Consider the following 24,018-nt stretch of genomic DNA (forward strand, 5'->3'; position numbering starts at 1 on the left):
GCAGAGAAGTCTGTCCTCCTTCACCAGATGGGAGGCTGCGGACTTTTCTTTCTGCCTCCCCAGAGCTGCAAACAGCTCTGCACAGCGCAGGTCAATGCTCTGATCTCTCCCATCCTCGTATGTCGATCCCCCATGGTGGGAATCGCTCAGCGCTGCCCGCCGTGTTCCTGGAGGTGATAAATGACCCCCAGGCATACAAGCACTTGGCCCCGCTGGCCTGGACCCACCCCAGTGAGTCCGAAGGCGTGTGGATGTGCCAGATGGCCAGCTCCTGTGGCCAAACCAGACTTCCCACAGCTCGCAGCCTGCACCACCAGCACACAGAGCACTGCAAAATGCTTCTGTTATTAACAATCCCTTAAGTATATTACACCTACCGCAACAATCCTCTTAGAGGAAGCCATCAAGACAGATGATAAAGAACAAGGTGTCACTTACATACACCTAGGCTTTAGCCCGGATGGAAAGAGCATGGCCCAGGGAGCGGGGAGAGGTTACAGGGCTCCAGGGCTCTGCTCAAGGCTCTGCCCCCAGCCTGCAGCCAGGAGGGCTCCAACCCCTGAGCCCATTCCTCTCTGTTTAGCCTAAGTGGGCATGCTGGGGGAATCGCAGAGCAGTGATTCAGACCAACCTAGAAATTCTATGATTCTGTGATTCAACGCCCAGCTCATCTTCGGTGCCATTTGGTGGCCACAAAACAAGGTGCCCTCCTGTGGCGGATACGCCCAGCTCCTGTTCTCAGCATCAGTCTTGCTCAGGTTACAAACCACAGGAGACCTCGGTGTGAGCGTTCCCTGAACTGGGCAACTCCTTAATTAACAGCACTGGGCAGTTACTCACAGCCGTGACCACAAAACAGGGGGTACAGCCCTAGAACAGGTGATCCATTGAAATTACTCATGGAGAAGTAGCAATTTACACGGAGAGACCAAAACCAATGTGGTAGAGGACTGACTATGAGCCAAGCGCTTTATCTCATTAATACAGCAGTCAGAGAAGGCTTAACGAGCTCTCCTTGTGGAAGCAGCAGATGTGATGCCCACCGGGGCTGGAACGCCTCTCAAGGTTATTCCTCAAATCTGAGATCCTTACATGCTTGTGCACTTGTTGGCGTGTGAACCTTCAACCCCTGAAGGCACCATATTTATGGCAAGATCTAGCAACTTGGCTACATAGTAGACTAATCACTGACTTGTCCTGGTGATGGATTAGTATTGATCCAGTTACTGTAACAAAGTGCTGCTATTTCACTGAAAACAGTAAACGTTGGGCACCCCACACAAAGGATCTTACTGCTTACGGCCCGGTGCACAGCTCCGGTTGTGCTGGTGCAGGGCTGAGGTGGGGATTGCCCCGATTCCCGCTGCAGCCAGCAGCTGAGAGCTCGCTGCGAGCTCAGACAGCTCAGTTGGGGCAGGGCCGTGTTCCGACTTGTCTGCTTTGCTAAGAGGATCGGGGCAGGCCGGGTGGCACTGGGAAAACTCCTTTTCCACCGCCACCCAACCTCCTCCTCCTCCTCCCAGGGCGCTTTTGTGAGCAGCCAGGGTGAGCACCACACGGGATGAGGCGTGGTGGAAGCGGGCTGTGATGCGTGGAGGGAAGGGCTGCCCCGTGAAGCGATGCCTGTTTGCTCCCTGCACCTTGGAGCCCCGTGGCCACGTCCCCACACAGCCCCAGCTCTCCCCAAGTTGTTCCTGGAAACTCAGCATCAACTGTTAAAGGCTTGTTAAGAGATTTAATCGCTTGCACAGGGCTTAGTGCTGACCCCGGCACGTGCTGTAGGGCAGGGCAGGCAACCTGGAGCAAGGCCAGGAGCAGAGCCTGATGCCTGAGAGATGGATGCTGCTGCAGGGAGCGGCTTCATTGCAAAGGCTGCACCTTGTCAACAAGCTGCTGGCGTGGCAGGAGCAGGGCACAAAGCCCTGAGCAGATGCTCCTGTCCTCTGAGGAGCCCTGCCTGCCCTGGGGAGGCTGCGGAGTGATGGAGAGCCTGGTAGGATGTGCTGCTGCCCTGCCCCATCACCTTTCACATCCCTGTCCTGAGCTGCAGAAGGGAGAGAAAAAAAAAAAAAGAAAAAAAAAAGACAAACACCCTTAAAAGGCTTGGAAAATTTCATTCTTTATTGAACTGTAATAGTTTTTCGTTCATTTTAAACACAATAAATACTTCAGTAATAGCATTTAAGAGACGAATCCAAACTCACTTCAGTACCTAAACTCCCAGCCTGAGGACGGCTCCAGGGAAGGAATCGGGGTCCTGGGGCCCGCAGCCATGCCAGGGCTGCTCATGGGCAGGCAGGTTGGGCTGAGGGACCCCCACCAAAACCAGCACCCACTTCAACTACAAGCTCGAGGGACAGAAGCAGGCCAGGCTCCCTGCACGAGGGGGAGAGGAAGATTTTGATCCGTGGGGGGAACTCCTCCTGCGCCCTCACGTAAGTGCTGCACACTAAGCAAAACGGGACGGCTGGAAATGAGACCGTTTCGGGGAATTTCCTACATGTTTTGGGGTACAAAAGCCCTGTGCCCGGTTGTGCCATAAACTAAGGGAGCAGAGCTTCAGCTACAGCTCCTGCGTGCACACAAAGCAGCTGCACTCTCGGGTCTGTGTATACACACAAATCTCTGCTACTTTCCCAGAGGCTTCGCAGGTCTATCCCACGCAGGCACAGATGCTCCCAGAGGAGGGGATTTTAGGGGTCTTGGTAGAACTGACTGGCTCTTCAGAGGCACAGATCAAAGCTGCTCTCAGATTACAAACTGCACGTACTCCCCGCACCCAGAGTAACACCAGGCCAGCTCTAAAGTATGTTTTCAGGGCATTAGCAGCTCACACTTGCAGCATCCTGCACCCCTGGCCCTGGCTGCATTGGGTGCCTGATGTTTGCAAGGAGAGGCTGCTGCTGAGCCATGCAATGACCCCCACGGGACAGCCGGAGCCAACTGCGGCACAGACACTGAGGGGAAGGAATGAGCTAAAACCACAGCGCCCACGTCCATGATTTCCAGGCAGTTATTGCAGTTATAAAACATTTCTTAGTGTAAACACTGCTTTAATGCAAACTCCAGGAGGCCACAACACCCGCATGCCAGCCCCAGCTGAGGAATTCCTGCGCTAGGTCCCGGGGATGGTGCAGAGGCAGGAACTGGGACACGAAGCCACACAACTGAGATAAAAAGCCTGCGTTAGCCCAGTCTGCCAGGCTGTCCCAGCCAGGTGAGCCTGGCACCAGCCTGCTAACGTGTCCCAGCTCCCCACTTCACCATGAACAGTGACCGACCACAGCAAGGAGCAGGAGCAGCACATGGACCTGCCTGGAGCCCGATGGTCCCGTGGGTCCTGAAGGACTGCACCCTCCCTGAACAGGATTTTTCTCCCCCAGAATACTCTGGATTGAGATAAAGTGTGCAAAATAGATTTAGGGAAGCACCTACCAGTCCTGTTATCAACTCAGCAGGTCCACCAGTAATTAAGAAACTATGATCAACTCTATCCCTGCAAGAAACGACAGCACAAACCGCAAGGACTGGCCCCGGGCAGGCCTGAGGACACAGCCCAGCCAGCAAGGGGAGCAACCAGCACCATAACACACCCTCAGATGCAGTTAGCAATGAATAAATTTATTTTTAAGACTTCAAACCATTATTATTAATAAATAATTTGTTTCTCAGCATGCCCTACCCCACCACGGCGAGACGGTTTGGTCTTTCTGCTCAAGTGTTTCTGTTCCCCCAGGAGCCGGGGTCAGAAATCACCCACGATACAACAGCCCAGACAGAAACCCACCCAGCTTCACAGCAGCACGAGTCAGAACTGGAGTCGGGTGCCCACCGAGACCAGGTCTGCTCTCCCCTCGCTTTGCCACGAGCCTGGCAGCACTAGAGAGGAGCGAGCCTACTTTCCAGCACTGATTTAAGATTTATTTAAGATTTAAGCAGGTATTTTTCTAGCTTCAAGGTGCAATAAATTAAGGCACCAAAAATCCAGGACTCTTCACAGATAAAGCCTGTGCAGATAGGAAGCGGTTCCAGTTTTTAAGAGACATCTTTTTTTCCTACAGCACAAGTATTTGCAGGATTGTAGAGAGGAAGTCCTGCTTCCACGTTTGTAGCTTTACAAAGGCCTTTTTTCAGGGCATACTCTTACGGGCTACAAAAATCCACCAGCTCACAGCCAAGCAAGACAAGAGACAAACCGTGTAGTAAGGAGACAAAATGACACCCCGAGGTTTAAGATCAGACATCCTCTGGCAGCACTGGTGAGCCCAGTCCTTGGGCCCAGCTATGGGAAGAGCCAGGACAACACAAGCTCGGGACCCTACAGCTCAGCTGAAGGGCTGAGGGAACAGCTCAGTTGTTCCCTAGTCCTGCAGACATCTACCTAGAAAATAAATCATCTAACTGCCGCTTTTGCCAGTGCTGCTAGCAGAGTTTTGTTACCTGAACGGGCCCCCCAGGTAAGAGCTGTGTTCCATTTCAGAGAGTCCCTGTAATTTATCTCCCTTCATAAATGAATTTAAACAGCCAGAGTCAAAGATTCAAGCACAGCCCAACTCCTTTGCACACTTAATTTTTTTTTTCTGTACAATATCAGTAAAATATATAGAGTAAGCTACTTTATTAAATAAATTCTGAAGACCATTTGCCCCCTCTCCCGGATCAGACACCGCTCGCAGACACGTGGCTGTACAGACACACGGACAGACAGACGAGCAGCCGAGCCCTCCGGTGGTGCCAGCCCGAACGCCGCAGCCGACCCCACGCAGGACGTACCATGACCGAGAGACCCCAATTCCACCCACGGCACCGCGCAGAGCAGCGGACACTGCGAGCTGCCTCAGGATTTCAAGTCTCAGTCTGCATGACAATGATTCAAATTTACAAAAAAAAAAAAAAAAGCAAACAAAAAAAAATGCCAAATCATTAAATAGTAGTTACAGCTTGAAGGTTTCCTAAAGCAGGAGGAGGAGGCTTCACCTGCGGAAGGAAAATGCCGTGACCAAGCTTCCAAGACCCACAATAATCAGTGTGTAAGAGACTTTGTTCCCATGGTAATTACATATGCACAATCTGCTGTGCTTGTCCACTTCCGGATGCAGCCTTTCCAGAACCTGGGTTTAAGCTACACTCTTCATTCAAGCACAGGTCTTCATTAAATAAAAGTGAACAGAAAAGAAAATCAGCATTCAGTCTTCACCACCCCACTCAATTAACTCAATTACAGTAATGTTTTTTAAAAAAAATCAATGCAAACATCTTCTACAAATGGACAGTAAACAAATATATCCCTGGATGAGACACGCAGCCGCCGGGGACAGCGGTTTGGAAAACAAAGTGGTATTTGGGAAGGACCCCACCACACACACGCCTGTGAGCTTTCTGAAAGTGCACACGCAACCAACACGACATTATTAAGGTGCTTCTCCGAGCTGTGGATTTGCTGCTGCCGGAGGGCTGGTGGGAAGGGCAGGCTGAGCGCGGCTGCACTGCCACAGAAGACGAGGCTCGGGCAGCACGCAGCGACCCAGCAGAGCCGACCTGGAGCAGCCAGTTCATACCAGCAGGAATTGGGGGGTTTGGCTCCGTGTTACAGAGGCTGGTGTGAGCCACGTCTCACTGCTGGTCAGGGCCCACGTGCCAGTCCACAGAGAACATTGAGATGTGGTCCCAGGTGCCCACCGCTCAGGCAGGGGCAGGGGAAGCTGCCTCCCCACTTCTACATCAAATTGAGCCCTGATTCCTAAGCCCCCCACCTAAGTAGAATATTACTACAAGTGTTGTGTGTTTACTTCTGCTTTAAAAAAAAGGTGCAAGTATTTGCCCAAATGAATGAGTGCAGGAAGGCAGGACAGAATGTGGGAGAACTGTCACCGTTTGCTCCTTAAGTACCGGCCCGGGAGAAGGGCTAACAGGATTAGGGACAGACAGGAACGCTTGACCACCAGGATGTTCCCTTGACCTCGCAGAAATCAGCTGCTACGTTGGTTCTGGTGATGGGTCAAGGTGCTTTGCTCAGGTAAAGCCATCTGCATCCCCAACCAGCTTTATCTGAGCAAGCGCTGGGGTTTGAGGTTTTACTGGGAACATTCAGCTGGTCTAAAATACAGTAATAGTGACCTGAAAGGCTACCCTCCTCGTCCAGTTTCACCCAAAACCGTAGGCTTGTGTTCGCTGAACAGCAGCAGAGGCTGTCCCGTACCAGTCCCAACCTGGCTGCACCAGATACCGCGCATACTTTGCCCTGATGTCTGTCCAGAGGATAGGTTTAGATCCGTGGTGATGGTTGAAGTATTTACAGGTATTTGCAGCAGTTATTTACAGTACTTCTGCAGACTGCAAGCTGATTTTCTCTTCCTCCACTCCTAGTCAATCCGGCGTGGGCTTCTTTAGCGAGAAGGGTCGTATATTGAAGTGCCTGCTCAGCTGGCTCACCTGGGGACAAGGCAGGCAACACAAGAGGGTCAGCAAGGCGCAGGGGGACAAGGAGAAAAGCAGGCAGAGAGCCCAACCTGTTCCCTGCACGGCTGACAAAGCCCTGCCACCTCCTTGCACCCACCTTCCCCATCACTGTCCCAGCCAGTTGCTCCCCCTGGCGCAGCAGAGCTGGACTGCAGCATCTGCCCAGCATTGCCCCACTTCTCCCAGCACACCAGGGAGGGCAGATTTCTCCTGCCCCCTCCCTGGATGGTTTTATGCAGCCAGGCTTTACAACAGCTGAATTAGAGCAGAAGCAAGAGCCACGCCTGTCCAGGAGCAGGCTTGCCTCCATCCTACCCTCATACACAGGATTCAGAAACACCCTGCCCCGAGCACAGGCACTAGTGTTTTTACTCTGCAGCACTTCTTCTTGGCCCTTCAGAGCAATATTATTAATATTTACCTTCAATTAATTTGATAATCTCGGATAACCACAGGAAAAGTTGTTCCCTGAGTCCGTTTCCAATTAAAACTGGGGGTCGAGTACTTTGCACTGGCACAGGAAGGCAGCGGTGAGGAGCGTGCCCAATGCCAGGTTTGGGTAATCGGGTGCCTTTTACAGCAGAATGAGGAAGCCAGCTTTCACCACCTCTTGTGAAGCAGTGAGAAAACCACAAAGGACCGAGAGCTGCACCAGCAAAGGCTCTTTCAGGTGCTCACAGAGCCCCGTTAGCCAGGGAAGCACCACTTCTATGTGCCTGGCAGCCAGCAGAGGTGCAGAGCCATGGAGGATAAAACGGATGGTGGGGCACTGCAGATCCACCAGCGAGCAGTGCTGAGCAGTGCTGAGCACCACCAGGTGCTGAGCAGGGCAGCAAGCCGTGGCACAGCATCTAGTCCACGCCAGCGTTCCCAAGTTCTGAATATTGGGGATTACATCCCAGTCACTGCCCTAAAAGTTCTGCACCTCAGGATCAGTAAAGGCGCTTCTGTCCTGGGAGGGGAGGCTGCAGAAGGGCCCTGGGAAAGCTGGAAGGGGGGCAACACAAATTCAGGGGAGCAGAGCACTGGAAAACTCCCTGACTGATGGGCAGGCCTGGGCAGAGAGGATTACACCGTCTCCTCTCGGTCTCCCATCTCCAGCTATGACTCCAAGACCAAATTTATTTAAGCTTCTTAGCTATTCAAATCCTTCTCGCATAGAAGCCTCATTACACTAATTGGAAAGACAAGACAACCTGGGTATTACTTCCTCGCTGTAATTACAGCTCAAACTTGACTCTGGAGGCTCCACATTAGCGCCGGGGCTCCCAGGGGACAGGGCTTCCCAAGGAGGGTTTACACACGTGGCAGCAGCCAGCTCTGCAGGGAACATCTGGGCCCTTGCCCTACTTCCTGAGCAGCTTCCCAGGGCATTTCTAACTGGACCTGGTCTCCTCTGAGTTTGTTTTCTCTCTTAATCAAAACTCAGGCAGAGTTTGCAGAGAGCGAGGGGAGCAAACCCAGCTCCCTGCCCCAGGAGCAAGGAGGAGGCAGGCAGCTGCAGTGCAAGGGATGCTTCCCCAGCACAGGGCACGTCAGTAGGGTCGCAGATTAACCACTGACAGCAAATTGTTTGACACTAGGACTCCCAAACCAGGCACTCCTTCCCAACGTGCAGACACCACAGCCACTGCTGTGAGCATCTCCAGGAGTGCCTCCTGCTGCCCAGGGGTGCGAGTGACCTACAGGCTGGTCTCTAAGCTGCAGCCACAGCCACGAGTTAAAAACACAGCAGCAGAGACACGAGGACTTGTTTCAAACCCATCTCTGGCACAAGAACCCCAGAGAACATTGTGCAAGGCTTGTTTCAAACCCAACCAGCCTTCCAGAGCCTCCCACCTTTCCCATGGTCACGGCCAGCCCCACAGAGCTCGCAGCCCCAAGCTGTTCCACTGACGTTCCTGTTTTTAAGCAGCAGCTCCCTAGCAGAGCCTGCAGCCGAGCCCAACGCCCACGTGCCCAGTTCACCTACCACGACCACGCCGTAGTGGATGTGTGCCAGGGTGAGGAAAGCAGTCAGCAGGTAGAGGAGAAGAGTTTCACTGTTGGGGGCGAAGCCGGACACCACCACGGAGAGCACCAGCGCTATGGGGAGCAGCATCCAGTTCAGAGGCTGGCAGCGTGTGCTGCTCATCTGACAAACGATCAGCTGGCACTGCGGGGAGAGAAAGCTGTCAGAGTTTGCAGCCAGCACAGGCTCTGCAAGCCCAGAACTGTTCACAGCATGGAGCACGGTCACACAGGTACACAAACCGATTGCCTGCGCTTACAACTACCATCAGTTTCTTTGAGCTTCTTGTTTGGGATCTGCCTTTGCGTTATAATTCCTGTGAGACACAGAGCAGAGCCCTGTGGTGCAGGTCACAGCCATCAGGGGCATGTTCAAAGGGAAAAGGAGTTCCCCTGAGCTGACCGAGCCTTACCAGCAGCATTCTGCACGATCAGCAGCACGGGCTGCAGGCAGAGCACGGACACAGATGTGATACAATAGGCACAGGTCCCTTTGGTAAGGTCTCAAGCAGGCACAGATACAATATGCAGCTAAATCAGGTTTGGACAACAGCTGCTGGCCCTCCAGTTTTTAAGTTTACTCCCCAAAAAGAAACAAGAACTTTCTTGATATTAACAGTTTGCTACTGACACCACAAAGGATGCACGGGTGTGAACACACTCACGTTAACTACGTCTCTCGTTTCGCAAGAGCTGAGAGCTGCAGCACAGATGCCTGTGACATTTGCAGACCACAAACCCTGTCTGCTTTCCTGCTCGTTCTTTTCAGTCACAGCAAAATATCAGAGCTGTCTCAAGTTAAACTTTCACACCTCCCTTCCTTCCTCTGATTTGAACTGGCATTTTTCTTCACCCTGGGAGGCTGCACGCTTCCCAGGGGCTACACAGAAGCATAAAGCAAAAGCCACTCACAGAAATGTTCGCAAAGGCTGTTCCAACCATGAAATAGAAGAGCCTGGGATGGACCTCCAGGATGTCCATGGGTGACACGAAGATCCACGTGGTGCACAGCACAAAGAGCAACACCGGGGACACCAGTGGCAGCATGATTTCGTACACAGAGTGGTGCTTCAAGGTGTTATTTTTATAGGCCCTGCAAGGCAAGCAGACAGAGAAATGAAAACTCCAGGAACCACAGCTGAGAAACACCTGGTCCCTGCCTCCAGATGTACCCCGTAAAATCTCACTGGCCATTCTGCCTCCCAAAACTGCCAATGCCAGTCATAAGCACAGTCACACAAGAATGATGCACACCTTAATTGTTAACCTAAAACCCAAGAAAGCCCCGAATGACAAAGGCACCTGCACTTCTGGGTTGTGAACAACTGGACAAGCCTGCATAAGCCAGGAGACCTTCAGCAAGCCCCTGCTGAGCAGGCTGCACCCCACAGCTGCAACCTTTGGATATTCAGAAGCTGCTTTGTCACCCTGAAAACACCCATCTGAAAGCTACCAGGGCAACCCACCAGAGGCTCTGGGGGTTCCTGCAAAGGTGCTAATGCAGGCAGGGAGAGTTAAAAATGGCAAAACTTACTTGTAGAAGTTGTACAGGCTCATCGGCAGCGTCACGGTGAGGGCACAAGCTGGAAGAGAAAGAGCCACGTTACTGCCCCACGCAGAGGGAGGCCATCGCGTGCACCCCACGGAGGGGCAGATGGTTGGGCTCCAGTTTAAGCTGCTTGCAACTCAAATAGCTCAGAGGTGCACCAAGAACAGCTCAGCAGGTTTAAAAGGAGGTGCTCAAGATTCTGGTTCAAGAGTTGTAATTACAAGTTAAGGTCTGCTATTAATTAAGGACATTTCCATTTTAAAAAGTTTCATTCACGAGCCCGGCGTTATGCTTTAAACAGTTACTAAGTTTAATTACAATCCTGCTTTTAATGGGACCCAAGGTGAGTTCAAACCCCACAAGCGACATGGATGCACACAGCAGAGGTTTCAGTCCTCACAGTAAAGCCAACCTGCTGTTTCTCCCACCACGTGCAAGCATTTCCAGTTCCCATTGTGCAAAACACTTGTGATTCAGCTTGACAAATGATATAAAAAACCTGAAAATCTAGACCTAAATGGGAAACATCATTTGCTACACCCAAACCCACGGAAGTCCATCACAACTCCTTCCATGTTTATATAGCAGGAGGTATTTTAACAGACACGTAAGTATTCCTGCTTTTAATAACCTGACTCCCATTCGAATGCACAAATACACTGAGTGTACGCATCGTGCTCCACTTTCCACGAAGGCAAAGTGCATTTATTATTCATATCTTAAATTCCGTGTCTGCCAAAAGAAAGCTCAAAATATCCACCTGGGTAAATCTGATGCTTGCACTTCTCTTAATGTAACAATTCAAGACACACTGACTTGAAATTAAGCACTTATAATTAACCCCTAAAGAAAAGGGCATAGGTTAAGAAAATACAGTCGAGGAAGAAGTTCTGAATAAGCCAAATCACATCAAGCCACGCAGCTCTTTCTGCGTTACTCCCCCCTTTGCAGGGACTTATTCTGCTGGAGAGGAGTCAGCTTTCCTGGAGGAAGGCTGCACACCCTTTTATTTAATTTTTGGACAAGTGCATGGAGGGCAGGACCCACAAAGGTGCTTTCCCCACCTAACATCGCTCCCTGCAGCAGCCCAAGGCTGCTGGCACAGCATTCTGGCTCCAGCTCCTGCTCCCTCAGCAGCTCTCCTCTGCCCGGGCTGGAGCCCAGCTCCAGGCGAGGAAGGATTTTGGGTCTGGCTGCACGGACCCAAGGGTAGCACCAGGGCTGGCACCAGCCACCATGCTCCAGCCCCTTGGGATCAGCCTGAATAAACCCGAAGGCACGAGCTCAGCGTGCTGCCTCCTCATCCTTCTGGCCACCACTGACCCAGACATGCTGCAGCAAGTCAGCTTCTCCAAATTAACTGCCCCGGGAGACCCGGCAAAGGGCAGGCTGCACGAACACCCTGCGTTAGTCAGCTGGGTGACAGCCCACGAGAGCCTTCATTACAGCAAACAGAACAGCGGCACAGAGTAATTAGGACATTGGGTGTTGGGAAAAGAGGTTTGTGTTTAAAAGACAGGCTTCAACATGGAGTTTCTTACCAATAATCATTGTAGTGAATAGGTCTCTATATAAGAAATTAAACAGGAAAGGTGCATACCAGGCCTCAACTCCCACAATGGCCGTCACTATGTAGACGATGGAAATGGTCTGAAAGAAAGCAGAAGAGAAGCGGGTGTCAGCAGCACGGCCCCAGTCTGGCAGCACAACGCACGCCCGGGAGCTTCAGGGAACAGCAGCCGGGCTCTGGAGGTTTGACCTGGGTCTCCTATCAGCCATCTGCTGAAGTTATTACAGGGAAAAAGCTAACAGGGAACACCTGAATTGTGGTGGAAGCCCTGAAGGTGCACGGAGCGTGCTGTGGGGTAGTTCAGCCCTCCAGCCTGACTTTCTTTTTCCATGGTCTGAAATTCTGGGCAGAACTGCGTGGTGCCAGGAGTTGGACTCGATGATCCTTATGGGTCCCCTCCAGCTCAGGATATTCTATGATTCTATGATTTCTGTGCTAGGCAGAGGTCCAAAAGCACCCAGGTCAAGAAAACGCTTCTGGGGGAGGAGCTCAGAGTATAGTCAGACGGGACCAGCTCCAGTCTCATTTTACCAGGAGAGATAATTATTGCAATTAATCACTCTCCTTCCAGCTTGTTGCATTTCCCACCCAGGATGTGACATGAGTACGGTGCCCTGCTCAGTGCTGTGAGACTGCACCCTGGCTAGGACGGGCAGCTGCAAGCAATAAAGCTGAATTTTACTCATCCAGACGGTTCTGATGGGCTCTTCAGAAGGTGTTTCCTGCAGGGAAGTCCTTAACGAGAAAAGGAAGTGCCAACATCCCAACCGGTCCATCACTGTTAACCTCAACATCAACTGCCTCATTACCCAGCCACAGGGGGGCACCTCCCAAGGAACCTTTGCTCCAGGCACGGTGATTAACATGCAAACTAGTCCCACAGCTGAACTTTGACACACATCCTGCTCGTGCATAAAGGCACCCCGAACTTCTAGGCTTGAATTACCCGTGGGGTATAAAGCAGGAAACTAGGCATTTAGGTACCCAGGAGGTTCCCAGAACACACGGAGAGGAAACAAGGCGATATCCATTCCTCAAGCCTTGTTTCTCGTAGGAAATCCATCTGCAAAAGCTACTATGCACAGAAAAACCCACATAAACTTCCTTGGATTTAACATTTGTGCAAAGCTGAACCCTACCAACACATCTCAGCACACAGCTCTGAGTCCTGCCCTGCTCCACGCTGCTGGGGCAGGCTGGGGACAGCCACCCCGGAGAGGATCTGATTTACAGGGGGCTGCACGGCCACCGGAGCTGCACCCCGGGCACGCCAGCCCTTTATCGAGCTCCTGCTGAAGCCGCTGCGGCGCGTACTTACCACCTGGCTGATGTCATATCCCCAGGGCAGGAAGAGAATCCCCGTGTTGTACTTCTCCCAGTGGGAGAGGATGAATGAAAACAACACCACCCATAAGAGGAGGTAGAGAACGAAGACACTGACACCCGTGGAGCCCCGTCCAAAGGTGGAGTAAACTGTCACGACGAAGTACACGCACGCCCAGCTGTCCAGGCCGTGATCAAAGAGCTCCCCCAGGGGCGTGCTGGAGTTGGTCCGGCGGGCCTGTTTCCCATCAACGCCGTCTGGGAAGAGAGCAAGGAGAAACAGGGAGTTTTGACAGACATCCCCCAAAATTGGAAGCTTTGCTGGGCACCCCTACGCAGAGCAACGGGCCAGCCTGCAGCTGACAAGACGTGCAGCCAGCTCCCCCTTATCCTTCAACAGCGAGCACATCCTGCTCCCCAGCTCCACCTGAGACTGAAAAATGCAACAGAGGGAAAGTCTGGCAAGAGTTTATTTGAAGCAGAGCAGGGACAGGATTTCACAGAGCACCTCAAAGCCAGCTCCAGCATCCTCCTTCCACGTCAGCCGCTCCGGGCCACCTTCCTTCCATGTGCTTTGCCAAGCGGTTCCTGGAACTGCTCTAGCAGCACGAGCAGCAATCAGAGCGGGCCGTGGCTGAGGCCCAGAATCAAAGATTTTTCAGCAGGCTCGGAGATAAGATGGCACGCAGCTGCAGCATGAACAGATGACCGAGACAAACCCCCCCGCAGGCAGATAAACTCTTACCTAACGTGTAGGCAATGAAGTTGAGGAGACCCACAATGACCCACACTCCGTTTGGAACGTGCTGGTGGTCAGGAGCTGCAGAGATCAGAAAGACCCAGGGGAGGACAGCTCAGTACACGCACTCGGCGGGTTTATTTTGGCACAAGAGGCCCAGCGGCTCACCGAGACAAAGCACCCCCACAACTCAAACAGCGAAACAGATGCTAGGTCTCCAGGGAGAGGTGGCAGAGTTGTTTGTCCCACAGCTCCCCATGGAATAGGGTTACAGAGACAGGAATTCTAGGACTTTGCAAACCAGGATGTATTTGTCCTCTGTCCCCAGCTCCCCAGCCACAGGAGCCAAGAGCTGGTGATGGCAGCTAGCAACTGCAGCCCAAATGCAGGGCATGGAAGTGTGTGCGGATCAGGCACTCCTCCTGCACTGCTCAGAGCATCACCAGAGCCTCTTGGAGAAGTGGCTGCGCCCTGCCTCTGCTGCAGGCACGTGGGGAATTCCCTCCCAGTCTCCAGACCTCGTCCCTGCCAATTGAAACCGAGTTCCTCCTTAATAACCTCTCCTCCTCCGCCGGTGCTGTCTCGGCAGCCAGCCAGCTTAGCTGCAACTCGGGGAGCCCAAAGCTGCATCTCAAAAAAAGCAGGGAGCTGCTTCTTGGTGGCAGCCTCGCATGAGGATGCACAGAGGTCTCCTACGGGGAGCAACAACGTCCCAAAACTTCACCTTCTTGTGTCCTTTTAGCAGCAGGATGGTGCCTTCCAGCAGCAGGTCACCAAACCAACCATCCACGAAGGCACAAGCTTCTGGAGGCCTCACCAGCAAAATTAAACTTTCTCTTTCCAAGCAGAAGACCCGTAACATGAATGTAAAAGGGTCCCAGAGCCTAAGCTTTGCCATCCCTTTGGCAGAGCACAACTTTTTGAAGATCTGATGTCCTGTCCTGAGGATTTTTGGGCTCCTGTGAGCTGTCAGCTTTTCTTCCTAGGGCTCACGGACCAAAGCACAGCCCAAATCTTAGCTGTGCTCACGTCACCCAAGCTTTTGAAAGTTTTTCATACTGGTAACAGTGCTCGTCTACCTATCAATGACGGCTATACCAAAAAAAATTAAAATATTTTTCTCACTTAACTGTACTTTCCACTTAAGTGTACTTTGATGATTGGCCGGGTTTTAGGAGAACTAGATGAACTGTTCTGAGCAGCCTAAACCAAACCTGGTGGAGGGAGAGGGAGAAAAAAATACAGAAAGGAAGCTATTGGTAAGTGACTGTGAGTTACCATGCTGTGTTAGGATTTTCCCTAGTACACTCCCACAAGCAAGGAGATGACTGAACTGATTCAGGAACAGGCGGACACGGGAACTGTTTAAAAAGTGTAAAGCTGCGCACATCCTCACGTTATGCAAAATGGTGAAATGGAGAATGAGGACTTTGCTTTTGTTAGCTTGAACGTGGTGCCAGCATGTTTCTGCAAGAGGGCAATTAGCTGGGATGCAAATAAAGAGGCTCCGCTTGCTGCCTTCAGAAAGCAGAGTTCCCCACGTTACCCTTTTCCCACACTTTCTGGTTCAAAAGGAGGGCACTCGCTCTTGTCCTCTGCCAAGGCAGAGCTGAATCCCACTCGACTCTGACTGTTTTGTCCTCTGCCTGCACGCAGCCGGCCAGGAGCAAACGCACCCAGCGGCTGGAGGGAAGGTGTCACCTGGCCAAATCCTCATCGAGAAGCCCGGTGACTTCAGGCCCTTGGCTCCATCCCTCCTGTGGTGCAGCCAGCTGCCCGGAAGGGCCCTGACTGCAGGGGCTCACCTCCGAGCACCAGAAGGCACAGGAGAGGAGGTGACACATCCAAACAGAAGAAGGCAGCCTTACCAGAAGCATAAAAGTCAGGGTCGAAGTATGCCATGAGGAAGAAGTTGAAGACAAGCAGCAGGAAGCCAGAAAACGTTATCAGATTTGGGGCCAGCCAGGTAGGGAAGATCTATGGGAGAGCAGCAAAAGAAGACATGAACTCATTAGAATATTTAACGAGGACCACGCGCTGCTCCCGGCCACAGCAGAGAGCTGGTTAAAGTCGTCTGGGTGCTGGACAGCACTGCCCGGGCGTATCCAACACCATGGGGCTGCATGAAGCTTTGGGCTGCGCTGCAGTGAGCTCGGGGCAGCCGCCAGCTGGAAGGCCGTGCCCTTTGTAATTAGTCACACCGCAAACGAAGCGGGTCTGTTCAGCCAAGCAGGGCCCTGCAGCTGACACTTCTGAGCAGAAGATGTGGTGGTGAGCGGCGTTTCGCTGTCCTGCTCGGGGCAGGACGAGGTCTCACCTTCACTATCGTGTTCCAGAAGGGATGCATGACGTACAGGGACAGGGGGTTGCTGTCCACCGCGCTGTACTGTGAACGAGAGGGGAAACAAAAGTCAAAACACAACAGTCAGGGCTCCAGGACCTCGTGCAGGAAGCCGGAGATCCTCAACATCAAGCTTTCCCTGCGGGCACCTGCCACCAATCTTTGCATCGCACGAACACTCGAGCCAGGAACGGGCTCACACCAGGGATGGCGCTGAGCAATCCCAAAAGCACCTGGCCAGCTACAGCAACGTCAGCCACCAGCCCACAAACAGCTCCTGGGCTCACCACGGAGATTTTTGGAATGTTTCCTTCACGGGACAGGCAGAGGAGACCTCCACGGGCAGCACAGGGAGCGTTTTTGGCCAGCCAGAGGAATTGCAGCTGCATCGGTGACAGTTTGATGCACCCTGCCCTGCCTGCCTGCCCCCTGCCAAGTCCTGCCCCAGCTCTCAGAGCCACGCGGCTCTCCCAGAGGAGCAGGACCAGGGACCTCCTGGGCCCCCCTAAAACAGGAGACAGGTCACCAACAGGGTGCTGGTGTGGTTCGGAATAACCCACTGGGATGGCAGCTCTGTGCCACTCACCTCCTGTTGCTTGGAAGTGACCTTCCCCTTCCAAAAAGGCATGATTTGTTTCTGAGCAAGACCTTCAGCCCCCTCCCTCATCCTGCAGATACCCTGAAATGCCACAGACACCACCCCACATCCACGAGCATCCCCGAATCCCGCACGCCCTGCTGCAGGTCAAGCAGCAGAGGATGATTTATTCGGCAGCGAGGAGCAGAGGGGCGCAGACCCCAGCTCTGGAAGGAGACGTGGGGCTCCCGGCAGAAGGCTCCTCTCCACCACAAAGCCAAGATTCCTGCAGAGGGAAGGGGGAAGCAGGAGATCTTACCCCTCACCCCAAAGCTTTTTGATCCTCAGAGGTGGCTGAGGATATCCCGATATCCTTACCCCACAACCCCGAGCTGGAGGCCGTGCGAGACGAGGCCTCAGCCCCGAGGAATTTCCATCCCAGCTTAATTCAGCGGCGGAGGACAGAACGCCGAACGCCTTACGAGATAATAGGCTTTGGAGTAACCACCAGATAGGGGAGGAGGAGGGCTGCAGGCCCATTAAATCTCATTATCCCCGTCACGGCCTCCAACGAGGGAACAAACGCCACACCAGGAGCAAGGCAGGGGAAGCCCCCTGCAGTTTGTCTGCCGGGGCGGTGCCCTGGGGAACGTCCTTAAAAAAATCTCCTTAAAAAAACCCTACCAGGATGAGGGGCCCTCTGTCCAGCTCCGCCGCCCCCCATCTCCAGCCCCTGCTGGGTGGCGTATCCAAAAGCAGCTGCTCCCATGCACAAAAAAAAAAAGGCCGTAAATAGGCAATTTGATGGATTTCAGCGTAATTTACACTCGGAAACTCTTTACCTGGACGTGTGAGCTCGTGCAGGCTCTTGGCACAGCTGATGAGCACGGTCCTGGGGAAGGGGCACCACGTGCACACCCCGTACCTAACACGGCACTGATAAAGGCAGCAAGGAGCCCGGTGCTCTGGTGCTAAGCTGGAGCCCATCAGTGGGGTCACGCTGCGTGCACCGAGGGCACCCACAGCAGCCTTCAGCCTCCCTCCTCGCACGAAGAAGCCAGCTGGGGGGTTCTGAGGGGTACTGAGCGCCAGCACAGCCTGCAAGGGACAACTTGGTGCCACCACGGCACTGAGCTGCCTGCCATCGTTTCGGGGTTTAGAGACACGAGCGGCTCGCAGAGCTTACACCCAACCTTCAGCACCAAACCAGGACGTTTCCACAGGATCCAATTACGTGCGCGAGGAAGAAAACGCAGATTTACAGCCCAGATTCCACTAATAGCTTTCCCGGGCAGAAAAACACCGTGGCTTTTCAGTAATCCCATTAGCGGGAGGCAGCAGCAGACAGCACCCTGCTGTGCAGGCGCCCCGGCCTCAAACACCCGGAGGGGGCTGGGGGAGCCCCGAGGCAGGAGCAAGGCAGCGTGTGCTCGACACAGCAGCCCCAGAACATCCAGGAGGCCGTTTCCTACACCCCCCCTTCGGTACAAGGGGGGCAGCTTGCCCCACGGGGGCTGAGAGGAGGCAGCGAGCCCGGCAGGCCCCAGGACCCGCAGCCGAGCCGTGCCAGGGCAAACAAACCCCCCCTGCACTCTGCCCGTGCTCTGCTGCCACGCTTTAAGGGCGTTCAGTGCCACCGACCTGTTTGTTTTCCCCGAGGTCACTTCTCTGCTGGCACCAGGAGGGAGCACGGGGGCAGCGAGGAGCGTGCAGGGAAGGGTGCGAGGGGCGGCCGGCGGCAGGGAGGACGCATGGGGCAGCGGGACGCTGGGGAGGAGGTGCTCGAGGTGCCCCCCAGCCTCGCTGCCTGCCCCATTTCCCTCCTCTCACCCGTTTTCACACGTTGCTGATGTCCATGAGCAGGGCTGAAGCCCCTCTGCTGTGAGAGGAGCTGCTGTGGCGAGCAGAAGCCTCGTCCAGCTCCCCAAACCCCAAAGCCGAGGCTCCTTGCTCCTCCAGAGCGGGAATTGCAGGATCAGAGCAGGGATAGGGGAGGGAAAAAAGGCAGAAATGGAAGTGCACGAACAGGAACCTGACAGAACAGCCTTGTGACAGCCAAACAAAGCTTTTACGCTCATCTACAGCCCGCCAGGGACCTGGAGGGGAGGGCTGCAGGGCCCAGAGGGGGATCGGTCCCGAGCAGGCAGCTCTGCGAGCCCGCTCCTGGTGCTGAGTTTCAAGATGTGACCTGAAAGAGACAAAACTTTTTTTTTTTCCCCCCCAAAAAAACCATAACCCTCCGGCTCTGTTTGCAGAGAGGAGGAACGAGGGCTAGAGGAGGTTCACAACTACGAGAACCAGGCAGTGACTTTTTGGATGGAGCTCCTCACCACCACGATCCGACACGCAGCAACAAACAAAGCAGCAGGATTTCAGTGCCACGAAGAAGACCCGAGATGGGCTGACCCTCCCTTGGGTTTCTCCTACCCCACAGCAGAAGGGAAAGCTTCTCACGGCAGAGTTTGGGCCTCCCTGGGAAGCTGCAAACCCTCTGCCCTGCCATCACCTCCCTCTGCGTCCCTGCAGCCACGACTCGGGACGAGACGCACAAGATGCACCCGGCCATCCCAGCAGGCTCAGCAGGAAGGCGCACACGAATATCTCAGATATTTGGAGAAAAACACAAAGTAAAAGACAGAGCTTTTGGTTTCGTTTGCTTTAAAGGCAACCTGAAGAGCAAAACACTACTAAGAAGCAGCTCTGCTTTCCCACCCCTCTGTTACACGCATCCAGGAGGAAGGCACCCGGCTCCAGCGGCCGTCCCCTCCCTCTCTGTCGGGACAAAGGACACAGAGGGATGCTGGTGGCAGGCGGCTGAGCAAAGCTGGGAGGGCTCCTGCTGCAGGATGAGGCAAGGAGCCTGCTACCTGCACCCCTCGCACCCAGTTCACACTTTGAACAGGACTGCAGTGGTCCCCGAGCACAGAGGGCTTCGTGTGTGGCTGGGAACGGCGATGCCACCGCCACCTGCAGCCCTGGTTTTCTCCCAAGAGGGGGCTTTCAGACAGGCAAGGGATGCTCTGAGCTGGGCTGAGGTTTCAGCCCCTCAATTTCCCTGCAGAACTGGAGAAAAAGAAGGAAGCAGCTCCACCTCACAGCCGCTCACCTGGAAGTGGTGAAGCCCGGGAGGATGCTGAGCTTACGGCTCCCTGTGCAAGCGGCGCCTTGGGAAGGAGATGTTTAAAGGCAGGCACACGCGGGAGCCTCAGAGCAATTAGGGAGCCCTTGGGGAAGGAGTTAAGTGATTCAGGAACAGGGCTCAAAGGCTTCTCCTCCTCCGCACCCTTCCCAGGAAGGGCCCTGCAGGAGAAGACAAGCGGTTTGCCCGGGGGTGGTGAGGACCGGCCTTTTTGTAGCCTCAAGCCTCCCATCCGGGTCGCTACCATCAAAAATCTCCCCGCCAGCTGCGGTGTTGTTCTGCAGAGCCTGCTCGCCAGAGCAAGCCCCGTGGAGATCTTTTTAGGGCTTGTATTTCCAGACGAGCCTCTGCAAGGCTGCCAGGACAGCCGCCAGCCACCTGCTTCCCGCAGCGCCACATCTGCAGCCCTGTTTGGAGGCTGCGGGGAAAAGGATTTCCTCCTGGGAGAGGGGGCACCCTCTTTTTCGGGGGCAGAGGACACCGCACAGGACTGGTGCTCCCTTCCAGCTGCTCCCCGGCCTCAGCCCTTCAGACACTTGAGAACCACGAGGGCTTCGTTTCAGCGCCCACGCAGGTAAGGAGACAAAGAGCCTCTCACGAGAGCCGCCACTGAGCGCGCTGCTGCCCGCCGCCCCCGCACCGCTGCCGCTAGACACGGACCCAGAAGATTTTTGGGGTGTGGCAGCTCTGAAAGGCACTTCCCAAACCCCAATTCCCTCTCCCCTCGCCGAGTTTGTGAGGTGAGACAGCGTCCTGCCCCACCTTTGGACCCGAGTAGGCCACGTGGCGCTGCCGCAGCTCGGTGCCAGCGCCCTGCTCCGCTGGCGCTCCCCCCAGACCGTTGCCCCTGGGGCATCGCCTCCCTGTGCGGGGAGCCAAGGTCCAGCAGCGGCTCAGCAGGTGAGGATGACGCCAGGTAGCCCCGTGGCAAGAGCCTCGTGCGCAGCTTTTATCACCTGAGAGCTTCCTCTGCTCCTCCTGCAGCAGCTGGATGAGAGCTGCGCCCTGGGCACCGCGCAGCAGAGGCGCAAAACTCGCACAAGGGCGAGAGAAGAGAAAGGAGGAGGAGGAGCAGGCGCCTCCGTGAGCGTCCCGCACCCGTTTTCTCCCCTGGCCACAGTTTTCTAGGAGGAGGTTGCCCAGGAGCCTGCCAGAAATAGATTTGGAGATGGGTTTTTCAAGCTGCAGCTCGTGATTTCTGGCAGCCAGCCGCAAGGTCTGCGCTCCTGAACAGCGGAGCCGCGCTGCATCCCTCCCGGCACGGGGTGCTCAGCGCCCAACAACACCCAACAGAGCGCCTGCTTTGGGCTCTGATGGTTTTGGGGACGTGCTCCGGGCACAAAACACCTCCTCCAGGGCTGAACGCAGGCTGAGGGGATGAGGCAGAGCAAGCGGCACAGCAAGAGCTGAAAGAAACCTGCTATTTTGCACCGTCACCTACCCGCACCCCAAAAGCAGCAGCCTCCTCGCTCCCTCTTTTGGGGCCACGCTGTGCCCTGATGGAGTTTCCCGGGCCCCAGCATCAGTGGAGATGCTCCAGAAACGTGCTCCGTCCCTATTGATTCGGGGAAACCACAGCCTCCTGAGCGCAGCTACTGCTGCCAGCACGACCGCAGGCCTGCCCCGGGGGCACGCGCCGCTGGCTGGGCTCCTGCCGGCCCCACGCTGCCTCCCAGTAAGGCCAGTAAGAGCAACTGGTGCTGCCAGTACGCGGCCAGAGCTGGAAGAACTGGGCAGGACCCAAGCTCCAGCTGCACGAAGCGTGGTTGGAAAGCTGAGAGGGGCCTGGAGCAGCCTCCCTGCGAGGAGAGGAGGAGAGACCTGGGGAAAAGAGACCGAGAGGGGATCTCAGCAATGTGCATAAATACCTGAGGGGTGGGAGGCAGAGGGGTTTGGCCAACCTCTTTTCAGTGTTTTTTTGGGGACAGGACAAGGGGTAATGGGCACAAAACGGAGCCCAGGCATTTCCGCACCAACACGCAGAAAAACTTCTTCCCGGTGAGGGTGCCGGAGCGCTGGGACAGGCTGCCCAGGGAGGCTGGGGGGTCTCCTTCTCTGGAGATGCTCAAGGCCCGTCTGGACGCTCTCCACAAAGAACAAGACCCCCCCCAAAGCACCAAGACACCCCCCGAAGCACCAGGACTCCTCCACAGCACCACAATACCCCCCAGAGCATCAGGACCTGATCCCCTCCTCCGGCAGCACGAGGCCCCCCAAAGCACCAGGACCCCCCCCCAAGCACCAGGACCTGACCCCCCCCACACACTGCACCAGGACCCCCTCCCACGATCCACGGCACTACGACCTGCCCCCCCGCTCAGAGCTCCAGGACCCCTGGCACCAAAACCTGACTCACCACCAATAACCAAGACCCCCCCACTACAGACAAGGACCCCTCTACAGCACCACAACCCCTCCCCCCCCAGCACCAGGACCCCCAGCATCAAGACCTGACCCCCCCCCAATAACCAAGACCCCCTCCCCAAGAACCAGGACCCCCCCATAAGGACGAGGACCCCTCCCCCCAGCACCAGGACCCCGAGCACCAGGACCTGACCCCCCCCCCCCAAGAACTGAGACCCCCCACTGCAGCACCACGACCCCCAGCATCAAGACCTGACCCCCTCCCAAGAACCGAGACCCCCTCCCCAAGCACCAGGACCCCCTCCCAAGCACCGGGACCCCCTCCCCAAGCACCGGGACCCCCCCCCCACTGCACCAGGGCCCCCTGCACCAGGGCCCGACCCCCCCCCTCCCCCCAAACACCCTCCCCCAAGCACCGGGCCGACCCCCCCGGCACCACGACCCCCTCCCACACCCAGCAGACCCCCCCCGCGGCCCCTCACCTTGTACTTGCCGAAGCCGGCCAGCTGCTCTCCCGTCACGTACCCCATGGCGTCCCCCCCCCCCCAGCACCGCGCCCGCCGCCTCACGGCGCCTCCCGCCGCCGCCTCGGCCCACCGGGCGTGCCCGTGACGTCACCGCCGCCCCCCCCCCCACAGCCCTCCCCACAGCGCCCCCTAGCGGCCTGGAGGACCCTGAGTGTGTGTGTGTGGGGGGGGGGGGCAGGAACATGGCTGCCACCCCCCCCCCCCTCCCTCAGCCCCATCCAGCCTGGCCTTGGGCACCCCCAGGGATGGGGCAGCCTCCACCAGGGCCTCAGCACCCTCAGAATAAAGGATTTCGTCCTTGCACCTGTCCCAAACGTGCCCTCCTTCATTTCATCGCCTTCACAGGGGGTGCTTGGTGTTTTGGGCATAAAAACGTTGTTTTGGGACATTTACGTGGGTGAGAGGGAAGGAAGGAAGGTGGTGTTGGGGCACGCTTGCAGCGATCAGAAAGCGCAGCAGGCGACCTTGTAAAATGCAGGCCACCGCAAAGAGTGTCAAAGGCAAAAAAAATCCGACTCGTAACGGGACGGCAGCTGAAAGCCATGTATTGGCTGTGAAGCCAACCGGATAGGCTGTGAACCTGGATTATTACCCAGTCAAAGGGGAAGCAGGAGGGTCCCGGTCCTCAAGAAAAAAATAAATAATAAAAATAAATAAATATATAAACGGTGTTATGGAACTGCTTCAAAGATCGAAGCCGAAATTTCCTTAAGTGGTATATTCTTTATTGCAGCGCTGGATGCACGGGGGGATCTCTCCACCTATCGTGCATACCCAAAGCGGAAAGCAGTCTTGAATTTATACAATCAGTCTATCAATATTCTACAAGCGCCTATACATATTCATTACCTATCCCCGCCTTCCCTCGCTTCTCATGCTAATTAGCCTTTTGGCACCTTGTGCCTGCGTAGAGCCTCCCAAGAATTGTGGGCGGGGGTCTTTGGGACGTGGGCAGGGGTCTTTGGGAGGAAGACCCCGAGTCTTCCTCACAGTATACTTTTCACCTTTGGTCAGGAATCTGCTGAGTTGGCATGTTTCTTAATTGCAACAGCTGGTCGTTGCTAATTCTTCTGTTTGTTGTATCTTTATAATGAATTCCAATGTCCAGTTTCGAGATTTATAGTCCTTACATTTGTTTCTCTGTCTGTCTGCCGCTTCCTTATCATGAGTTCCAGTGTCTTGTAGCTTCAGTTGTGTGATGCGTAGCAGGGATTCTCCCTTTAAACACAGAATCATAGAATCATAAAATATCCCGAGTTGGAAGAGACCCATAAGGATCATGGAGTCCAACTCCTGGCACCGCACAGGTCTGCCCAAAAGTTTAGACCATGTGCCTAAGTGCACAGTCCAAATGCTTCTTAAATTCCGACAGGCTTGGTGCAGTGACTACGGCCCTGGGGAGCCTGTTCCAGTGTGCAAC

At 54.9% G+C, this 24,018-nt stretch overlaps 1 protein-coding gene and 1 long non-coding RNA gene across 3 annotated transcripts; both read right to left on the reverse strand.

Moving 5' to 3' along the window:
• Positions 1–2,094: 2,094 nt before the first annotated feature.
• On the reverse strand, positions 2,095–22,695 carry SELENOI (selenoprotein I). Of its 2 annotated transcripts, none has more exons than XM_068679078.1 (10): positions 22,554–22,695; positions 15,968–16,036; positions 15,519–15,627; positions 13,657–13,731; positions 12,907–13,169; positions 11,560–11,668; positions 10,004–10,052; positions 9,382–9,562; positions 8,432–8,614; positions 2,095–6,432 (listed from the first exon to the last, which is right to left on the reverse strand). In XM_068679078.1, exons 1-10 carry the CDS (start codon positions 22,599–22,601, stop codon positions 6,316–6,318), a joined length of 1,203 nt encoding a protein of 400 aa, XP_068535179.1. In that variant the 5' UTR covers positions 22,602–22,695; the 3' UTR covers positions 2,095–6,315. The 2 variants fall into 2 exon arrangements, with proteins under 2 accessions (XP_068535179.1, XP_068535180.1); XM_068679079.1 differs by having other exon boundaries at positions 6,319–6,432.
• On the reverse strand, positions 16,737–17,404 carry LOC137855009 (uncharacterized). The gene is made up of 2 exons (XR_011095486.1): positions 16,947–17,404; positions 16,737–16,854 (listed from the first exon to the last, which is right to left on the reverse strand). It is a non-coding gene; the product is annotated as an uncharacterized lncRNA (long non-coding RNA).
• Positions 22,696–24,018: the final 1,323 nt, after the last annotated feature.

This window comes from Anas acuta, chromosome 3 (assembly GCF_963932015.1).
Source record: "Anas acuta chromosome 3, bAnaAcu1.1, whole genome shotgun sequence".
In the NCBI taxonomy this organism is placed as follows: Eukaryota; Metazoa; Chordata; class Aves; order Anseriformes; family Anatidae; genus Anas; species Anas acuta.